A 17135-nucleotide genomic window follows, 5' to 3' on the forward strand; every position below is an offset into this window, starting at 1 on the left:
GTTATTGCCTGTCTTTCTTTTTCATTTTCTTATTTAAAACTGACACTGCCTAGTCACTTTTTCTTTTCCTTTGTAGCATGTTTTTTATTTTACAATACAAAAATGTTTTATTTTACAATACAGAAATGTTTTTTTACAATGCAAAAATGTTGTTTTTTTTACAATACAAAAACGTTTTTTACAATATAAAAATGTTTTTTTTTTACAATACAAAATGTTTTTTTTACAATACAGAAATATTTTTTTACAATACAAAAATCCTTTTTTTTTTTACAATACAAAAATGTTTTTGTTTTTTACAATACAAAAATGTTTTTTTACAATACTAAAATGTTTTTTACAATACAAAATGTTTTTTTTACAATACAGAAATTTTTTTTTACAATACAAAAATGTTTTTTTTACAATACAAAAATGTTTTTTTACAATACAAAAATATTTTTTTTTTTACAATACAGAAATGTTATTTTTACAATACAAAAATGTTTTTTTTTTATAAAAACGTTTTTTTGCTTCAGTTTATTTAAAAAAAAATACTCTGATTGGGGAGATTGTTATGCTTACCAGGGAATGTTGACAGGGCTGCCCAGGCACGTTTTGCAGATTAGAATGCCCTTCCTCAGGAACCCTGACTTATCAATACCACTTTCCGACCCTGGTGGTCACAGTTCTTGCAGCAGCAAGAGAACTAGATACCTCCAGACTACTGCCATTTTTTTTTTTTTTTTTGTAATTCTCATGTTCTGACTGATGTAATCTCCAAACTGATGTGAATAGAAGTTTGAATCATTCAAATAATACAAGCTATCCTCACCTCAAAAATCGTGAAGCATAACATTAAATCAAAATAGTGCAACAGTACAAACGAATTCAAAAAGTCAACTTGGACACAATCGATAAAGTTGTTAAGATATACCTGAGAATATCCTATACCTTTACAAGGCCACCATTTGTCCATGCATGAAGTATTTTTTCGACAAAGGGTGAAGAAAAAGCTGCTTTAAAGGTCGGTAGTGCTTGGTAAACAGTAGTGTGAGATGTCGGAAATTTTTCTGTCTCTATGTCTATCCTTGTGGCCATGTCACTAGTAAGGGTGCTGGAGGTAAACGTTTTGTCTGGGCTGACGTTATCCGCCTAATAGTCAGGGACCCGAACCTTGGATTAACCACTAAGGAGGCTGTCCTATCAGCAGGTGCAAAGTACTGGGACTGTTGTATTGCCATTTGGTGAATGGACTCTGGACCATGCAGTAGTCTCTGGTGGGGCCTCTCGATGCCATACTAGAGGGTAATTGTTACGGCTTTATCTTTTCATGTGCTACAAAAAAAAAAAATTCCTGCCTTTTTCTCTCTTACTTTCCCTCTCTGTACTGCTCTAACCAAGTATGCCAACCTGTTCAACAAATTCCAAAACCTCAACATGAAACATCTCCAAAACAAAAACTCGAATAAACCTAGAACTCCATCTTCCAACGTAGACCCCTACTACCATGTCTCCTTCTCCAATATCAGGGGTCTACGTTCCAACCTTCCAAAGGTTGAAACCCAATTACAGGAGACGACACCGGACATATTCTTTCTAAGCGAAACTGGAATAGGGCCGACCACTTCCCTAGATGAGTTCATAATTAACGGATACTCTAACTTAACATCTAAATCTGACCCCCAAGATGGCCATGAGCATGGAATATATGCCTACATTAAAGATGGTTTCCCATGTGGCAGGGATATCTCTAGAGAAGATCCTAATTTACCGTATATGTGCTTCTGGATTGCACTTGCTTACACCACTGCATTTATATTTGCCCTCTATCGGCCCCACAACAGCGGAGTTACTATCTTTAAGAGCATATCTGAGAAAATAGACCACATCCTATCTGCACACCCCACAGCTAACATCCATATATGTGGTGACTTCAACGTCCATAACGTGGAATGGCTGACCAACTCAAATAAGACGAACGATGAGGGGAGAGTTTGTCATGATTTTGCCATTGCTTATGACCTCACTCAGATTGTTCGCGAGCCCACCCGTGTGCCCGATACTACAGGTCATTATGCAAGCCTCCTAGACCTTTTTCTCTCAACTTCCCCTGAGCTATGTTCATGTTCCGTTCTTTCTCCTCTAGGATCATCTGACCACTCCGTCGTATCAGTTAAGATAAAAATGAAATGTAATAAGTCCTCAGACGTACCCCTCCACCGTACTGCATACCGATACTTCATGGCTGGCTGGGATAGCTTCCGTACATTTATATCTGATCTACCTCTGCATTCCATGTTTAAAAATGATGTGTCCTCTATAGTATCAGACCTGACCGAATGGTTAATTGTAGGCATAGACCGATTCATACCATCTAAAAAATTCCAACAAAAACCTAACAGCCAGAATGTGCTGCTGCCATCGCGCACAGAAATCACTTTTTCCATAGCTACCAACGTAATAGATGCACTGAGACTAAAGCTGCTTTCAGGAATGCCAGCAACTACTGTAAAAGAGTAATAAAAAATGCAAGAGAGCTATATGCCCAGTCTGTTAAATCCAAAGTAGCTGATCAGCGGCTTGGTTCCCACCAGTTTTGGCAAATAACAAATAGGATCCTGAACAGAAGTGTGCGCTCTATCCCAACCATTATCAACAGACCAGAGGTCATCTCCTCAGCTTCAGACAAGGCCAAACTATTTGCCAAAAACTTTGCAGCTAATTCTACCCTATGTGACGAAGGCCATCAATTCCCCATATTTCTTCCTATAACACAGAACACGCTAGGTAACATACAAATATCTGTGCATGAGGTCACCAAGCTAATCAAGAACCTTGATTCCAGTAAAGCTACTGGCCCTGACGGCATCCCAATTATAGTGTTAAAAAAGCTTCAACCAGAACTTGCTCCCATACTCACAAAACTGTTTTAACGTTGCCTTAAGGAGAAGTGCTTTCCAACACCTTGGAAAACCTCATCAGTATGCCCTGTATTTATGAACTCAGGTGATGTCATCTCCCTCTCAGTACAGACCAATAAGTCTCCTGTGTATCATGAGTAAGTTGCTGGAATCCATATTAAATAGAGAAATAGTCAACCACCTAAGCAGAAATAACCTTCTTAGTGACATGCAATATGGTTTCCATTCTGCAAGATCTACCGCAGATGTGCTAACAGTTATATCTCATAGGATTAGTGAATCCCTCGACAAACGCTTCCTTTCCAGGGCAATTGCTCTTGACATATCAAAGGCCGTCGAGAAAGTATGGCATAAAGGCCTACTTCACAAGATCTCCAGCTATGGTATAACTGGAAATATTCTCTCTATCATTAAATCATTTCTCTCTGATAGGCTCATAAGAGTAGTGGTTGATGGACAAAAATCAGAGGCCTGCAGTATTAATGCTGGAGCCCCTCAAGGGTCCATCCTGGGCCCAACTCTCTTCCTGATCTACATCAATGATCTCCCTAAACACATACTTAAATCATTCGTTGACATCTATGCTGATGACACGACCATCTACAGCAACATATCAAAGGCCGTAAATGACAAAGCTCTCTCTGATTCTCTCACCTCTGATCTCGAATGAGTGGTTCATTGGGGAAGATGTGGCTGGTTACCTTTAATGCATCTAAAACCAAGCTCCTATCTTTACATCATCAACGCTCTGATCCCCATCTGGCATCAATTGAAATGGATGGCTCTCGTCTAGGAGAAGCCCCATGTTTTGACAAGCTTCTGAGCTTGACCTTCACTCCTGATCTGAAATGGAACACGTACATCAAGTCTGTTGCCAAGGTCGCTGTGAAAATGGTGGGATCCTTCTACCGCTCCAGAAGATATCTCACTACTGATGCAATTCTCTATCTATATAAAAGCCAAGTACGTCCAAGGATGGAATACTGTTGCCATATTTGGGCAGGAGCTGCTAAAACAGCCTATCCTGCCTTGACAGAGTACAAAATAGACTTCGTGGTTGAGTGGGGGATGCCCTTTTCTCTTCCCCGCAACCTCTCTCCCACAGAAGAGACGTTGCAAGCCTATCTTTATTTTATCGTTATTTCCATGGCATGTGCTTGTCTGGACTCCAATCTCTGGTCCCCTCTCGTCTATCTTTTACAAAAAACACCCGTCTAGCTGAATCCACTGTCAAAAACTTTCCCCACTCTTTATCTATGCCTAAATCAAAACGTAGATTCCATGAACAAAGCTTCTTTCTTAGAACTGCACGCCTGTGGAACTCTGTTCCGTCTGCCTGCTTCCCTCCTGACTACAACTTGGATGTCTTCAAGTCCAACGCAAACAAATTCCTGATGAATCGCCCCCTTAAGTAGACACTTTAAATATCCACACTAACGTACTGTACTTACAACAACCCTTATCCCTGAGTGGCTTCCGGGCCTTGATAAGTGGTGACCTCCTTGTAAAAAAAAAAAAAAGAAAAATGCATGGAGTATTGTTGCCACATCTGGGCTAGTGTATCTACTACTAGTCTCTCCATCTTGGATAGGGTCCAAAAAAGAGTTGTCAATCTAATTGGCCCCACTTTATCAACTAAGCTCCAGCCCCTGTCTCATCACCGCAATGTTGCATCACTGTGGCTGTTTTACAAATGTTTTAATTGAATGTGTTCTCATGAACTCATTTCACGTGTACCCCCACGACGTACATATCCCTGACAAACCCGTTTAGCAATAAGATCTCACCCTTTCACTGTTGATGTCCCTAAATGCCAGAAAGCTTTCTATTCTAATAGTTTCTTCCCTTGAACAGTTAGACTTTGGAATTCCCTTCCTGCTGTCTGCTTCCCTGGCTGTATTGATATGCAGAAGTTTAAATGTAACATAAACAAATATCTTGCTATTCTTTTCTATACATGGCCCTAAATAGTAGCCCCTTACGTCCAAGTGGCATATGCTTTGTAAGGGGTAAATATTAGTAAAAAAGGAAAAAAGAAAGATGTGACTAGAAGTTTGAATCATTCAAATAGTACAAGCTATTCTCACCTAAAAACTCAAGAAACATAACATTAAATCAAAATAGTGCAACAATGCAAACAAATTGAAAAAGTCCACTTGGACACAATCAATAAAGTTTTTAAGTCACACTAAACTCTTAAGTGACAGTCTTCTGGATTTGAACTTGGCACAGCCAGGTTTTCAGTCTGTGCTGCTAACCACTTAGCCACCATTACCCCAATTGTCTTTGTTTTATTAGTAAAGAAATGAAAGTCATTTGAAGCCTTTTATTTTTATGGTCACGTGATTTCACAATTTCTCATGGTTATAAATGTCAATGATTTGGATGTGACCCAAAAGTAGGAGGGGAGTGGTGGCAGAGACTACCCATTCCACCCTGTCACCTCACATATTTATTGATTTTTGTTATTTTTAATACTCTTTTTCACCCCAAGCAAGGCATATTGCCACTTGGAACAAAGGTATCTGCTATTTAAAATCGTATCTAACAGGGGACTGTGCAGAGTTGAGCAATGAGATATTTGTTCACATTAGACTTCAGCTGGTTAGTACAGTCAGAAAAACAGAAAACATTGGGGGGGGGGATTCCAAAGTCTATCAATTCAAGGGAAGAAACTATTAAAGTAGAAGGCTTTCCAGTGTCCAGGGACCTCAACAGTGAAGTGTATAATCAGGAGTATGTATATCGAAGGGGCACAAGTGCTATGAGTTCATCAGCACATTCCATTAAAGTTCTTGTAAAACAGGTACAAGGATGCAACATAGCAATGGTGGGACAGGGATTGGAACTTGGCTGATAGTGTGGAATTTATTAGATTGGATACTCTTTTTTGGACCCTGCCAAAGAGTGGGAGACTAGTGGTAGATGTACCAGTTCAGATATGGCAACAATACTCTATACATGTTTTTGTAAAAACAGAATACTCTCTGGGCTGGTGTGAGTACTTTTCTAGTACAGTAAAAGGATCCCACTTCTTTTGCAGCAACCTTGGCAATATCCTCTATGTGTTTGGACAAAGTATTTGTGTTTTTTTTGTTGTCATCCATGAAAAAATATCTAGGTATAATCTGAACCAGTGATCAATAGTCAACATTGATTAAGAAACCAGGAAACTATTTTTAAACCAGCAATACCAGTTTACAATCTGCACTTACGTGTGTATAAAACAGTGTACAACACTTATACACATGCACGCATGCACAAACCCTAAGCCTAACACACAAACAGAGCTGAGAGGGGAAAAATAACGAAATGTCAACGTCTTATGCGTGATATGAAAAGAAACTGAAATCATAAAAAGATCTCCATAACTCCAGTAATTATAAGAGCAACTAGACTCATGAAAAAATTTTTCAAAAACCTCTTGCCAGATATACCCGATGAACCAAGTGCAAGAGAGATACAAGCAATTGCACTTTAAGAGACAGTCAGAATCTCAAAAAGATCTCTTGGTTGAAATGTTTGAAACATCTGGTGAATGTCTGGCATCCATCCTCAGCTAGAATAAAATAATAAGAAAATTTTTAAAAAGTAAAGTAGTTGACCATAGTAAAGGGAAACTCCAGGGCTCCCTTTTTCATAAGCTACTAAACAGAGATGTAGGGGAAGGCATCACTCTTTTCTCAGGATTACTCTATTTACCAACACATGAGCTAATACTTTTGCTGTATATATATATATATATATATATATATATATATATATATATATATATATATATAGTATAAGTATGATCCATTTTTAAGAAGCACAGGGACAATGGAATTTAAAATGTGAGTTTAGAAAGAACGATCACATGCGAATTTGTATTTTTAAATAGCAGACATTTATTTATTTAAAGTTTCAAATTTTCGGCTTATAAAACGGAATGAACAATAGCTGTGCATTGACGCCCACATCATATAATATCTACTCCTCCCAACAGCATTCTCTATACTGCTACCACCCAATCCTGTTACAATTCCACTCTAGCATATTTTAAGTGTTACAATTATTTAATAACCCTCTTAATAACCCTCTGCCCCCCCCCCGTTCAATGTACACCTCCAAATATACCTATTGCTAGACATTGCATTCATATCTTGTTACCTAGCACATCCTTTCTTCTTCTGATAAGAAGCATTAGTCTTTGAAATGTATGGCATAAAAAGCTTTTATAAGTTCTACACACTGTATTGTATTCACTTGTTTCAAATTGATCAATAAATTTATTTGCATCAGTATTTAAGTTTCACCTGCATGCCAAGCTTTTTATTATATCGAAAAGTCTCTATTTAAAGAATCTTTATATACTTCTTTGATCCCCCTTATATATTGTTCTCCCATTCCTATTGTTGTCCAATATAAGCTCCAATGATACTTGTTGAGCTTTATATTGTCCAGATAAGTCTCCTCTTATAGAATTGAGCTCACTCTTTTCTTCTAATGCATGAAGATATATATATATATATATATATATATATATATATTTTGTGTACAGAAAGTTGTTAGTTGAGACAGGTCATTGGTACCGTCGGTTTCAAGCCCGATAATAAGGCCCGTTTAAGGTATCCTTATCAAGCTCTCTTCAGCCAATATTCGTCTCTTATTCGTCATAAATTTAATATACGAAAGTATAGATTTATGTGTAAACTTTAAGTATTTACTTCAAAAGTGCTCAATACGTAGGTAGAGCTAGTTAGTAATTTATAAAATATATATGGCGATTAAGCTACACTGAATATTCTGCATTTCATCCACTGTAGGATTCGTCAGGCTTATGCGCGAATTCTGTGGTTGCTTCTTGTTTTTATATATGTTGAGGATTTCTAGTTAGCCAATCAGCTTTCTAGTATCCACCGCGCCCCTTCCTATCAGTCAATGGGCATGCATTTTATCGAACAAAGGATCTGTTTTAGAACTAGGTTAGTGGTTTAAGGTAGATCTTTTCCTTCCTGATAGGAAGGGGCGCGGTGGATACTAGAAAGCTGATTGGCTTACTAGAAATCCTCAACATATATAAAAACAAGAAGCAACCACAGAATTCGCGCATAAGCCTGACGAATCCTATAGTGGATGAAACGCAGAATATTCAGTGTAGCTTAATCGCCATATATATTTTATAAATTACTATATATATATATATATATATATATATATATATATACATATATATATATATGTATGCATGTATATATATATATATATGTATATATATATGTATATATATATGTATGTATGTATGTATATATATATATGTATATATATATGTATATATATATATGTATATATGTATGTATGTATATGTATATGTATGTATGTATATATATATATATGTATATATATATGTATGTATGTATGTATATATATATATGTATATATATATATATATGTATGTATGTATGTATATATATATATATATATATATATGTATATATATATATATATATATATATATATATATATATATATATATATATATATATGTATATATATATATATATATATATATATATATATATATATATATATATATATATATATATATATATATATATATGTATACAGGATCTCCCAATAAAATGTATACACTCTTTAAATTATCTAAACTTGTTACATGAATATGCTATGCCACGTTCCCAAGAGATGTTTAGGAATAAAGAATTGCACTTCCAGCAGGATGGAGCACTAATCTCACTATCATCATGACGTAAGAGCATATCTTGATAGTCACATGTGAAACAGATAAGTAGGACGAAGAGGAAGTATTGAGTACTCTCCACGCTCACAAGATTTGACCCCCCCCCATGGATTTTTCTCTTTTTGGGGGTAGGTGGGGCATGTTAAACATAGGGTTCACATCACAAAACGAGCTACAATGAATGAGTTGAAAGCAACCATTGAAAAGATGTGTCAACATACCGATTGAACTGATTAGGAACGTTTTCGATTCAATCAGTGAGCGTTGTCTGCTGATCATGGCCCACAATGGCCAACAATTTGAACACTTTTGATAATTAGCTGATTTCTATATTTGTTCAAAGTATTTTGATGTATGAAACTTTTCTTTCCTATAATAAATGTTGTTTTTTATTTAAAGAGTGTATGCATTTTATTGGGACACACTATATATATATATATATATATATATATATATATATATATATATATATATATATATACTAGCATTTCAGCCCGGCGTTGCCCAGGTGTTTAGAGGTGAATGTTGAGCAAAAAAAAAAAAAAAAGCGGTCAATTTTTTTAACTTTGACTTCTATTATGACCCCTTAAAATTTATTGGTTTGGGCTCAAATCAAGTTATTAAGTTAGATACATCTAAAATTTCAAGTGTTTAGACCCAAAATTGGCGGAGGAGTTTAGTAGAGTTTTCAAAGGTCAAACTGTTGAACTTTGAGCCTTTAACAGCAACATTTCTGGCCGAAAACCGATTACATAGATGTTCCCAAATCTCAATACCCTGTATATCAAATTTCGAGTCTGTAGACTGAAAATTGACAGATATATTGTGTAGGGAAATGTACACAGACAGACAGACACACACACACACACGCTTTCACTTTTATAGATATATAGATATATCAAAGCTCTACATTGTGAGTGAAACAATCGCATTTGCGAGGGATTTTTCAAAGTGGCGACTAGAAATAATGAAACACTTATCTTTTAGCGATTGTATTTCTTTCACTGACAATCTTCCAAGGTTCACTACTGAGTGAAAAATATCTTTTCAACATTTTTTTTTAAAGTTATTTAAACAATAAAAGTTTAATAGAACAATATACTATTTTGTTTTAACAAAGGCTGTTTAAAAAAATATTTGAAGAAATTAGAATGTTTATACCTTCAAGTATCAAAATAAAATTTGTTGTATATTTAGAATTACACTTATTAAAAAAAAAAATAAAGAAAAATCTTTATGATGTACATACTCGTCACAGAACAAAGATGTTATATTCTAAAAATCATGTGGGTTTGACTAGTAACTTTTATATTTGGCTAGTAAATAAAAATATTTACTTGTCAAAGGTCAACTAAAGATAAGTTTGTCTGTAGAGCCCTGTATATATATATATATATATATATATATATATATATATATATATATATATATACTAGCATGGGTTCCTGGCGTATTTGGAGGTGTATGTTGAGCAAAAAAGCGGTCAATTTTTTTAACTTTGACCCCTATTATGACCCTTAAAATTTATTGTTTTGAGCTCAAACAGAGTTATTAAGTTAGATCCATGTCCAAGGAACCTATATCTAAGATTTAAAGTGTGTAGACCTAAAATTGTCTGAGGAGTTCGGTAGATTTCTCAAAGGTCAAATCGTTGAACTTTGACCCCTTAATCGCCAAATTTCTGGCCAAAAACTGATTACATCGATTTTCTCAAATCTCAGTACCCTGTATATCAAATTTCGCGTCTGTAGACTAAAAATTGACAGAGCTATTGCGTTGGGAAATGTACACACACACACACACACACTTTTATAGATATATAGATATGTGCACATAAGTATTTACTCACAAATATAACCTTCTTCTTTTATAGTTGGATTCTCACAAATATTACCTCTTCTCTTTTTGGGAAGGGGGGTAGGGGGTCGGGAGTAGTGTACTATTTATTCCATTGTTATGATATCAGTCTCTCCATCATTACTTCCTCCTTTTCTCGGGTCAGTGTAGTACGTATGCATTCACAATGATATCATCCTCCCAGGCTAACAAAAAATATTCAACAGGAGGAAGCATATACTAAAAGAAAGGAGAACAGTCAACATTTTTCGGATTTCTTTTGTAAATTTTGCCATTAAAGTGAATGGCGCTTTTGTTCATCAGTCTGTTAAGAGTTGTAACCTGTTTTTCTAGGTGACAATAAATTTATAGCAGGTCTTTATTTTTGCTTTTCTCACCGTTTGACCTTTATGAGAATAATCCGTGAAACAGGCGAGCTATAAACTACATTGTCATTGCTTGTCAACAGAATTATACAAGTCAAGAAAAACGATTAAAAAACAACAACAAAACAGTTCTACCTGCTTATAAAGAGAGCAATCCCATCAATTGTCCATCCATTTGTATATCTAAGCAGTACAGCTACTCAGCAGGAATCAAAATTCCTTAAGTCATTCTTCTCTAACAACTTAAGAAGGACATTTTTAGAACCCTAATGAAATCAGTTTTCAGGTACGGCTCAATAGATTGGACACTGACATCACTTGACCAAAATATCCAACCAAGAAACGCCTGTAGACATCTTCCCGCTATCCCAGCTTGGTTAAGAGAGAAGAAGACTTTTTTGTAAGTCAGTCCTGAATAAGTAACTTTTAAGCAACATCCATTACCCAGCAAAATATTAATTAGAAGCAGATAAAGGATTAACTTGGGGAGGCCTCATGTTTTGACAAGCTTCTGGGATTGACCTTTACTTCTGATCTGAAATAGAACACGTACATCAAACCTGTTGCCAAGGTCGCTGGAAAAATGGTGGGATCCTTCTACCGTTCTAGTAGATATCTCACTGCTGATGCAATTCTCTATCTATATAAAAGTCAAGTACGTCCAAGGATGGAGTACTGGACAGGATCTGCTAAAAACAGCCTATCCTGCCTTGACAGAATACAAAATAGATTGGATAGCCTAGTGGGGGGATGCCCTTTTCTCTTCCCTGCTACCTCTCTCCCATAGAAGAGACGTTGCGAGCCTGTCATTGTTTTATCATCATTTTCATGGTAAGTACTTGTCTGAGCTCCAATCTCTGGTTCCCCCTCGCCAATCTTTCACAAAAGCACCCATCTAGCTGAAACCACTGTCAGTAATTTTCCTCACTCTTTATCTGTGCCAAAATCAAAACGTAGATTCCATGAACAAAGCTTCTTTCTTAGAAGTGCATGCCTGTGGAACTCACTTCCGTTTGCCTGTTTCCCACCTGACTACAACTTGAATGTCTCCAAGTCCAACATAAACAAGTTTCTGATGAACCACCCCCTTAAGTAAGACACTTCATCAGATCTTCATTACTAGCGATTACTACGATATTGCCCCATTGATTACTGCACACGCAATAACCCTTATCCCCGAGTGGCCTCCGGGCCTTGATAAGTGGTGACTTCCATGTAAAAAAAAAAACATGGTTCTGCTATTCTGTTGACATGGCCATTTTCAAGTCTAATGTAAGCAAGTTCTTGATCTGTTCTCTTAAATAATCAAATCCTACACTAGTTCCAATTATTACATTATTGTCTCACCAGCTACCTGACACTCATAAACCTTTATTTATGAGTGGCTTTTGGGCCTTGGTCAACAAGTTTCCCTGTGTAAAAAAATAAAAATAAAAAAGTGTATCAATCTTGAGGATTAAACTACAAGATAGGAAGACCCAAATTTACCATTTTGAAAATGAATAAATATTTCGTAAGATAAATATTTCATATTTTTTAAGTTGTGAATATTTTATGTTGTCAGCAACCGTGTTTAGGTATATCTTCTGTATACACAAGATTGCCGTTTTATATGCTGTATTGTTGGAAATAACACATGCATGTGTCGGAAGAAAGTAAAAATGGTCGTGATTGAAGAAACAATTCGATTTACATACTCAAACACAATCCGCTTTGACTTCGACTAAGCAATTCCTGCATTCTGTAATGCACAAAGCAATCAAAGTATACCATTGCTTTCAATCTGAAGTCAGATGCAGAGCATCCCTATTTTTTATTCCCATTTCAATCAAATCTTTCTTGATTATTTACTTCTAGTTCATTTTTGGTCTTCATCTTTTTCCATCAGGGGTTCATTGGCACACGTGGGTGGCCAATCTTAGGGTATGTTCTGAGGCAACATAAGCATTGCTTGAACATTGTTGATGTTACTACCTGTAGTGTGTGACTTCTTGGCTGATAGTTCGATCACTTCATTTGATCTGTAGAATCCATCTATGTTGTCAGTAACCATGTTCGGGTATATCTTTCGTGAACACAAGGCTGCAGTTTTATATGCTGTTTTATATGCAGTTTTATATGCAGTTTTATATGCATGTTATGGAAGAAAGAAAAAATGTCAAAACAGAAGAAGCAATACTCATACACAGTCTGCTTTTTTTTTTTTGCTTTTTTTTTAATTGCATTTTCACCCCCAAAAAAGGCACAGTGCCACTTTGATGTAGGGGCTACTATCTGGAGCATAATTTTCAGGGATACTATGTAGGGAGTTGAGCAGCAAGATGTCTGTTTGCATGAACTTCTGCATGTCAGTACAGTCAGGGAAGCAGGAAATGGGGAGGCAATTATAAAGTTTAGTAGTCCGAGAGAAGAAAGAGTAGAAGGTTTTACGGCATCTAGAGATCTCTACTGTGTAAGGAATTTAGCTGCTTGTCAGATTTGTCAAGGGTATTTACTTAAAGAGTATTTATGTCGAGAGAGTACAACAGCTTGAAGCTTTAACTTAGACTTGGGAATTCCTGCGTTTTTTGTGTTGCATGAGGCAGTCAACAGTATACCATTGCAATCGAATCTTTCTTGATTTTTGTTTCCAGTTCATTTTTAGTCTTCATCTTTTTCCATCAGGTGTTCCTTGGCGCACTTGGTTGACCAATCTTAGCATATTTTTTAGCCAATCAAGATGTCGTGTGAAGATTATTGATGATACTGCCTGTTGGTAAATCTAATCTCAGACTTATTGGTTGGTAGTTTAATTGTTCTATTTAATCTCTGGAATCCGTCTAAGGCACTTGGAATTAAATGTGTCCAATTTCCTTTTTTGGCTGATTTTGAGAATTAATTAATTTAGATCCGAAGATGAACTTTTTGCTTTAAGCTTAAGTTTTCAAATTAAGATTTTGTCTAAAGTCAGAATCATGTAATGGATTTTGATGAAAATTGGAATGATGATTCTATGCATAAGGTTTAGTAGTGTTGTCTTTATTTTAATCTTTGTAAAGGGAGATAAATGTGGTAAAAAACTATTCTGCTCAGAGAATTTCACTAATAGATAGCAAGAGACTATGAATAGGTTTCAGTAAGAAATTAGGAAATATTCGGAGTTGGGCATGTCCATCTGCCCGGGTTGATTATTACATCTGCAGTTGACAAACTATTTTCTTTTGTGCAAGTTTACTTTTCTGTGCAGAGTGATTGATACATTATGCAATCAGAAAACTTCTGTGATACTATTGATGTCCCCCACCCACCCAAGTGCTAGAAAGTAAAAATAAGAAAAAATATGACAAAAAAAGATGGAAATAAGTTTATCAGCAGAACAAAGATATTGAAAGTTGTTCACCAAGGAACACAAAAGAAAGCAAAAATAGGATTGTTAATCCAGGTGTGGCCATAACAGGAACAAAAATATTGGTCAATATATTTTAGAGTTAGTTTTAGGAGTGACAATGAATTTTGAGTTTTGAAGTTTAGGACAATTTACAGACAGTCTTGGGTTTGCAAGAGTTGAAGACAGTTTTCAATTGAGGACAATTTTTCCAGTTAGACACAGTTGTGGCTTGAGCCAAATCGAGAGATCTTTAGGAGGTTGAGATGAGGAAATGAATTGATCTACTAACTGACAAACACAACCTCTGCAGACAACAAAGATGCTGACGTTAGCATTCAAAGGTTCGATGGTGTCACACACACACCCAAAGTGCAGCTGATATTTGTAGAATGTGTCGGAGTTTGTGTTTTGTTTTATTTTTATACTTCTGAACCACTGCGTATTCTTCTTGGCAGTTGATAATGTGAGAGACGACAACATGGCCGCAATAGAAGCTAAAAGAGAAGAAAGACTACAGAAAAAGTGTTGGGGGTTGGCATTTGCTGTTGAGCAGGGTAACATGATGTCTGATCACACTTCTGCTGAACTGTTTGTGCACTATTTCCATATGTTTCATCAGTTGGATTGTAAATGTTAGACTCAACAGATGTGTGACATTTGCATGTCAATCAAACCAAAGATGTAAAGCGCATGTTCAACATGTGCAGCACATTTGGATGTAAGACTTGACCACTGCAGATGTACATGCGTTCATGCAAGTACTAACTCGCTACACAATATTCCGCGTTTCATCCATGTTAGGATTCGATGAATCCAAGCGTGGATGAAACGCGGAATATTCTGTGTAGCTTAATCGCCATAATCCTAGCGTGGATGAAACACGGAATATTCTGTGTAGCTTAATTGCCATAATCCTAGCGTGGATGAAACGTGGAATATTCTGTGTAGCTTAATCGCCATAATCCTAGCGTGGATGAAACGTGGAATATTCTGTGTAGCTTAATCGCCATATATATTTTATAACTTACTATCTGTATATATGTTACTCATGGGACGATTCCAATTTTTTTCCGATTCTGATACAATTACTGATTCTGTTTTAAATTCCAGATTACGATACAATTGACAATTCCAATTCCGATTCTTTTAAAATCACTAAATATTTAGCAACATAATTGTTTTTCTTTAGATTACTGTAAAAAAAAACATGTGATATATTTTTGTGAACGTAAAAATACACTTGTGTGGGTGACTTAAACATTTTAATATTGTTTGTAGCTTAAAACCATTACACATTCACCATTTCATCTTTAGTAGCTGTAATGGAAAATTAAATTTTAAGCAAAAACAAACCAAATAATAAATAATTACGAAATTCGTTTTTGGCATCAGAAAGTAGGCATAATTTTCTTAGATTCTGACACTTTAAAAAAGTTCTGATTTTCTCTATTCCTAATTCCGAATCTGATTAATCGTCCCAAAACTAATATATATATTGGATTTTACTTGTGCAAATGATTGGAGTTATATTTTTGGATTTTACCGTCATTGGATTATTTACCTTTCACCAGACTATCCATTCACGTGTAATCACCTTTTTCGTCACCATACTCCCTCTGCTTCACTTTTTGTTATCAAGTAAGATCTTTGACTTACTTGCAGTTTAATCAAATACTTTTGTATGCAAAATCCGATCCCGCATTTTGCTAATTCCTACCCTCTGATGAGAAGGAAAGTATTTCTTTGAAACTCCGCGGATTAAGGACTATCCACTTATTAAGTGTTTCCTTTTCAGATTAAATATATTTTTAACTCTTTTTTAAAGTGGTTTTTAACATGTTTTATTAACTGTTTGCTCTTATATATATATATATATATATATATATATATATATATATATATATATATATATATATATATATATATAAGATCTGTTGTTATTTTTCTGAATTAGTGATATAAGCTATTTTAAAATGTTCCTTAAGTGATGAGGGAGTTATGTCCCTTTTTGTTTTGCATATTATTGCACCCTTTTTTTTTTTTTTTTTTTCTGACAAGACATTTTTTTTTTTTAATTAATTTTTTTTTTTAATTTACTTTTGAATATTTTTACCTGCATAAAAGTTATCCATAGACACGAGTTTCTGGTTTGTCCATGGATAAGTTTTATGCAGGTAAAAATATTCACTGCATATCCTTTCAGTTGCATTTTTTCATTTTTCGTTTTGCATTCCTTTTCTCCACTCCATGAACTTTTTTACACTAACTTTTTTGCAAATATGATTAGTTTTCATATAATGCAGTTTCAATTCGTGCTAGTACCAGCAAATTCATAGTTTCGCTATTATAATTATTTGCCAAGAGGAAAGCCTCTGATGAAAAGAATGTATTCTTTGAAATTCCACGGATTAAGGAAATCTTTCTTTTTTTTTGAGTACCCTGTCAAACAATAAATTCTTGTGATTTCTTTCTGAAATTCAGTTTCACCAGGCCACCAGTCTCAACGATATATATTCGTCTTTCTTTCACCAGTGTTCACATCTGTTCTTTATCGAGATATATTACTCAAATAATAAAATTCTAGAATTTATATAAATAAATTACTTTTCCATATATAAATTATTATTAATATTTCTAATGACTAAAAAAAAAAAAACTCACCGTTGATATTTTATTGCTTTTTATTATAGATTGGAGGATTTGTTTCTGAATCCATTTCAGACAGTGGGGTAAGTTTTAGGTGGTTGACTAACTTGCTGTTTGCTTTCTCGCTTCCCCTCAATTTTTGAAAGACACATGTTTTCTGCTTGTTATTGCTCATGGTCTTTTGCTGTTGATGAAGCGATATGTATCAATAAAACTGATTTAATATCCGCAAGATCAGTTTGTCCTCATAAGCTGAT

The 17135-nt window shown here is 35.2% G+C and overlaps 1 protein-coding gene across 6 annotated transcripts in view; it reads left to right on the plus strand.

Moving 5' to 3' along the window:
- LOC145246821 (pleckstrin homology domain-containing family G member 5-like) overlaps positions 1–17135 on the plus strand; it is a 1071747-nt gene that overhangs the window by 493610 nt on the left and 561002 nt on the right. For 4 of the 6 annotated variants that reach the window (XM_080108657.1, XM_080108658.1, XM_080108655.1 and 1 more), the window contains one exon: positions 16923–16961. The exons of the other annotated variants lie outside the window; for them this stretch is intronic. In XM_080108657.1, coding sequence (XP_079964783.1) covers positions 16923–16961 — 39 coding nt within the window. The remainder of the gene's footprint in view (positions 1–16922; positions 16962–17135) is intronic. 6 annotated transcript variants of the gene reach the window in all.

The sequence above is a fragment of the Euprymna scolopes genome, chromosome 24, assembly GCF_053919585.1.
Source record: "Euprymna scolopes isolate OS-2025 chromosome 24, ASM5391958v1, whole genome shotgun sequence".
NCBI lineage: Eukaryota > Metazoa > Mollusca > Cephalopoda > Sepiida > Sepiolidae > Euprymna > Euprymna scolopes.